This window comes from Austrofundulus limnaeus, unplaced genomic scaffold (genome assembly GCF_001266775.1).
Source record: "Austrofundulus limnaeus strain Quisiro unplaced genomic scaffold, Austrofundulus_limnaeus-1.0 Scaffold147, whole genome shotgun sequence".
Classification (NCBI taxonomy): domain Eukaryota; kingdom Metazoa; phylum Chordata; class Actinopteri; order Cyprinodontiformes; family Rivulidae; genus Austrofundulus; species Austrofundulus limnaeus.
Genome location: NW_013952549.1, coordinates 1,132,096 through 1,137,650, shown reverse-complemented (window position 1 = coordinate 1,137,650; position 5,555 = coordinate 1,132,096). Strand labels below are relative to the sequence as shown.

Here is a 5,555-nt window from a genome sequence, read left to right as displayed (position 1 = left end):
GTGTGTGTGTGTGTGTGTGTGTGTGTGTGTGTGTGTGTGTTCTGATACTCACGTTAGTGTTTTACTGAGGACCACATGCAGAGAGTTGGCCAGTGGTAACATGTTTTCAGGTCGGGAATTCCAACTTAGATGACCCCAAATGATCAAATTCATGTTGCCTTTAAAATGAAACACATTTAGTACAAAATATATAGAAGTTACTTATTATATCATTTAGTGCTAATGTCAAGAAGACACTATTTATTCATGTATAACACGATCATCATTTTTTTTAGCTTAAAAAGCATAAAAAAATCTAACCATCAATAACCCATGTATAATACTACCCCTCCACTTTATGGATGATTTTTAGGGTTAAATATCTATTATACATGAATAAATACAGTAATCATCAACAGCAGTGAAGAACTGTTATACCTGGTCGTGACACTCGTGTGATGGTGTTCAAAAAGTACTGAAATTCAGTTCTGTGGGGAAAAAAATATACAATTGAATATCTACGGTAATCAAACTGGAACCTTCAAAGTAAAAGATATGAAGGGACCAGCAGAATCAACCAATAAATAAAAGTACACACACTGATTCTGGTTATAGTTTTTACATGAAACAAAAGGAACATAAGACAGTACTGTACAAAGCATGCTCCAGTTCTTACTTTAACATTTTAAACTAATCCACACATTGTTGTAAAGCTGTAATCAGTGCTGCGTTGAAACTGTTACCTTCAGCACACACACTGATAACAGCCTCATTGTTACAGCCATGAACTGATTTACATGATTTGAAACGACCTCTGATCCATTTTCTGTCTTTTTGTCATGACGCTGAGGTTTTAGCTTTATGGTTATGAAGAGGTAAAATCCAAGAGTCAGTGACAGCAATGAGCAAAAGCTGTGATTTGTTCAGTTAAGGCAGAATGTTTTGTTAATTCCAGATTGCAATTACAGAAATATCAGATGTCATAATTGAATAATTAATTAGGAACAACTGATTTACATATAGAAATCTGATGAAAGTGAAAGTTGGATCATGACTTACGGTAAACTCCATGGCAGTGCTCCATCTTTGCCTATCCCCCTGTCGTTGCAGATTGCAGCGATGAGGCGAACAGGTTTGCTCTCCTTCATCTCCGGGAGCAGATCTTCAGTCTTGGCAGCAGGAAACTGAGAACAGAGGAGGGGAAACGTGTGTGAGAGCAGCTCATTCAGACTGAAGCGTCGCCTCCCACCAGGCCTCAGCTGCTATTGGACACAGTGCAGTTTCTCAGCATTTTCTGACTGCTAAACTGTGATTCACTGGTTAGGGGGCTGTCCTTACTGCTTACACAGGGGGAACACAATCAACATAAACTACATTTTATCTGTTTTAAACACCTCTCAGAAAAGAAATACTATGTCAGATGATTACTAAATGACTAATTAGCTGCATAGTTTTGTTTAATTAAAAAAATACATTATTTTGCTACAATAAAAACATTCAAAAACATTTTWTTTGCTGAAATTACATAACCTTTTTTTGCAATATTTAGGTTCAGCTTCATATTATAGAATAAAATAACCGACAACAGACCCTGAGGGATTAGAGCTCTTGCATGTGATTTAGCTTATGTAACGTCTTTGAATTAATGCTGAGAAAACTCAAACCTGTGCCTGACGCCCCCCCCGGTCCCAGATTGTTCACTTTAGAGGTCAGACTTTGATTTTTTTAGTGGCTCTTGATGATTTAATCTTATTTGGTCTCTTAAATTGGGAGTAAAAGAAAATATGCTGGGTTACAAACTGTTTGTCACAGACTTTGGTGTTACTCAGTGAACTTTTATCCATAAATAACAGATGTAATTTATGGGTAAAAGTTTACTAAGTAACACCAAAGTCTGTCACAAACTGTTTGTCACAGACCTTGGTGTTACTTAGTGAACTTTTCCCCATAAATTACATCTGTTATTTAGAGTTAGTCGTAGAAGATGGAATTTTAATCACTTGTGTCCAAAAAAACCCAACAAAAAAGTATTCGTTTTGGATAAGCAGAATCATGCGTCACCTGCAACAAATATTTCCTTTCTAGATAAAAAGTATTTGTAATAAATAACAGAAATCACAAGGATATTCTGCCTTTTATTGTCTTTTCAATACATTCAAAACATCGTCATTTATTATACAAAATATAGATTTACGAGCACAGGACAAAAGAAAAAATAACATATGCTTATAACAATAATTTTACTTTTTCATAACATTACAAAAAGAGATGTAGGATCACATGACCAAATATACAAAAGTTAAAAATCCTTACAAAATGTTTTACAGCCTGCTACACCAACTAGCTTCTATTATTTTTCTTCTGTACATTAGACATTTATTTTGTTAGCTTCATGAACAAAATAACTCAAATACATTCAAAACATCGTGTTGTTTATAAGAAAACATTAAGGGTTGTGTTTTTAAGATCAGGTAGGTCTGCATTTCATTCATTTTCCTGTTCAGGGTTTCATCACCCCTGAAGGAAAAACATTTTTCCAACTTTGTGCGCTGAAGCTGAAGAAATGAGATTATCAACAAGTTCTGATGGGTTTCTAATGACCGATGAKTAGACTGAGTTAAAAGAAGGACTAAGTTAGATCCAATGGCCAACCACAATCTTTAACAAGCTGAGAGTTTGTGCCGCCATCTTGGTAGGTGCTAAGTAGCGTCGCTAGTTTGCTAAGGAAAGCTATAATTACTCTAAGCAAGTTACTGAGCTAATAGAAAATGTATCAGTATTAAAATGTTTTCTTAAATGATAGCCATTAGTTTGTTAATACCAATTTTAAGGGTAAAATAGTTTGCCCTTATAGCTTGACATGTTAATCACGTTATACAAGGTCTAAATATTTGCAGAATTATGAGGTAAGAGATCATATAAGTTAAAATTATTAGTTTGAGTGCACTTAACTACAGAAGATGATGGCATAACTAGTGGGGAGTACTTGATGTAAAATTCTTAATTATCTAAAAAACATTTATGTAACAGTCTGGTTTGATTGATTACAGCCCTTGGTAATTTTATCACAGTGATTGCAACACGTCATGTTAGCTTTTTTCTTCTTATCTGTAATTTAGATAAAGCTATTTCTGAGTATTTGGTAATGACAATGTACAGCACATGCAAAGCAGTAGTGTGACGTGCAAACCAAGTAGCACCTAGTAGGATGGTGGCGAAGACTCTCAACCAGCACTGTCAGATACCATTTTAGTGGTTTTACTTCAAATAAATGATGCCCAATGAGCAGAGATATGAGATTGTACTAGACAAAATAAGATTATTTTAAGTGGAATTACACACAGCAGTGGAAGACATTAGGCTGATTCCAATCACACTGATAAAATGACTAAAATCTGTTGTTAAGCAGAAATTAAGAAACATGTCAAAAACGTCCATAAGGGTGGAAGCAGCTGTTTGTCTATGAATTCCAATCAGAGAGGCACCACACCCCAAAGCCTGCGAAACTTCATGTTTGTTGTTTTCTCAGAGTAACAAAAAACTTTAAGTTACACAAGGCATCAGGGGGCTGCTGATGRCTGAAACCACTGGATCTTGTYGTCCATCAGGATTCCAATAGACATGTTTTAAAATCTGTTTTTCAACCATTTGAAGTCGTTTATAACTGAGCTATTGAAGACTGTTATTCAGAAACATCTAAAAAGATGACAAACTACGATTCACTTTATGTACGAGCAACAAGAGGGTGTTTTAGTGATGGAAAATAAGATCTGACTTTTTTTTATAACACTAAAGCCCTTTTTGAAATATATATATATATATATCTCATTCTGCTGGGTAGTCGCACAGACACCGTACACACGCTGACCCTTCACAGGCATAACAGTGGTGGAGAAAAAAACATTTTGGGTCCAGCGTTAAAGGATTTTGTGAAAAACACATAAATCAAGTTTGTAAACTAGATATCTTTAGTCCTCTGTGACAATATTTCATTATTTTCTTCTKTGTCTGGCAAACGTTTCCTGCTGTCAGTGACTGACAGTAACAATGTCCTACTTCATGATTTTTATTTATTTATTTTTTTTGCTTTGTAAATAACCCACAAAGCAATCAGGCTGGGTTTTGCTGTCTTCTCCTGCATGGCTTCACAGGTTGTTTGCAGAACATACTAGACATGACGCAAACCTACAGAGTTCTTCTACACTGGCCACTCTATTTGCCTAGCTTCAAGGACTTAGAGCAGCTTTCAGGTCCATTCTCTTCATGATGGCGCTTTTGCGTCAATCTTCTTATTCCTGCAATAAAACACAACACAGATCAGGATATCTACATGTTTGCAATCAAACAGATTTCATTTTGTGAAGCATTTTAACAGAAATGAAACCAGGCTTGAGGTATGTTATGGCTTTTTGTTTTCAGTTTTTGGTAGCAAAGGAGTGGAAGTGATGTTTCCAATGAAGCAATGAATTCATATTCACCTGTTTGAGATGTTCTCTTCTTTCCTGAGCCTTTGGTTTGGGTGTTGACTCGTCCGACTTTACCAGCAACCACAATGCTGTTGAGGCTTACTGGTACTGTTGCTAGCATGCCTGTGAGGTAAAACACAGTGTTTCAAGTTGATCCAACCAGAGAAAAATTAAAAAATATTTCAATCCAACTCTGCAGACGTCTCTGAAATCAAGTTAAAATGATTCTTTAGCTCGGGAACAAACAGAGGCTCACAAAGACATGGTAGCCTGGCAGTTAGACTGATGATGATATGCACGCTAATTACTGAGACATGATTCGCTACAGTTTTATCTCCTCAGGGGTTGAAACACCACAGTATCAAAAAGCTGTAGCACAATCAAAACCTTGAACTGTTAAAGACTAGTTGGATTTGAAGAAACTGACAGTCATTAAGAAGAACCTATTGAGAATTTATTTATTTATTATTATTTTTTGTTAAACAACAATTAACCTTCATTGCACTTTAATTCACATTTCCTTTCTAAAAGATTTCTTTAAATCAGTTCCCAACAATCRGTTTATGCAACACTTGATTAGCATGCTGGTGAAGTCTTTACCCAGGCCTCTGCAGCAGGAAAGCTGCTGGTAAATCTGCTTCATCCGCTCCACGTTGATGCGGCTGACCTTGGCATGGTTCACCATGGGTTTGGGGTAGTCTGTTCCAATAATACATCTGGACGCATTCTGCACTTCCTGGGGGGCAGTCCAAGGTTCATAGATGTATTTGGCAGGRAAAGCCCTCAACGCTGGTAAATAACGCCTAGTTTAAGAAAAAAAAAAAAGAAAAGAAAGAAGATAAATGTGAAGAGCAAGAACTAGGAACAATACAACTTCAACCATTTTATTATCCCAATATATTTAATATTTTAGATWAGTACCATAATGTACATGAATTACAAAAAGTACAAAACAAGTCCATGTTATTTCTACTCCAATGAAATGTATAAATTAGGGGTCTGCAGCCTTTACTGTCAAAAGAGCTTTTCTCCTCCTTGGCTCACTGATAAAATGTGTCCAAAACTGGCCCGTGGGCCAGTTTGAGTTTGTTGAAGGGAGGCCTTTCCGAC

General features: G+C 36.2%; 2 protein-coding genes across 3 annotated transcripts in view; both read right to left on the bottom strand.

Annotated features, from left to right (window-relative positions):
* zgc:153031 overlaps positions 1 to 1,797 on the bottom strand; it is a 5,484-nt gene extending 3,687 nt beyond the window's left edge. The window contains exons 1-3 of the mRNA XM_014016573.1: positions 1,039 to 1,797; positions 418 to 467; positions 53 to 158 (exon numbers count right to left, since the gene is read on the bottom strand). Of these exons, the coding sequence (XP_013872027.1) occupies positions 53 to 158; positions 418 to 467; positions 1,039 to 1,127 (245 nt within the window). The 5' untranslated portion in view covers positions 1,128 to 1,797. The remainder of the gene's footprint in view (positions 1 to 52; positions 159 to 417; positions 468 to 1,038) is intronic.
* Positions 1,798 to 2,094: 297 nt separating this feature from the next.
* Positions 2,095 to 5,555, bottom strand: part of cry1b (cryptochrome circadian regulator 1b) — a 15,956-nt gene continuing 12,495 nt past the window's right edge. For both annotated transcript variants that reach the window (XM_014016571.1, XM_014016572.1), the window contains exons 10-12: positions 5,046 to 5,248; positions 4,458 to 4,568; positions 2,095 to 4,274 (exon numbers count right to left, since the gene is read on the bottom strand). In XM_014016571.1, coding sequence (XP_013872025.1) covers positions 4,192 to 4,274; positions 4,458 to 4,568; positions 5,046 to 5,248 — 397 coding nt within the window. In that variant the 3' untranslated portion in view covers positions 2,095 to 4,191. The remainder of the gene's footprint in view (positions 4,275 to 4,457; positions 4,569 to 5,045; positions 5,249 to 5,555) is intronic.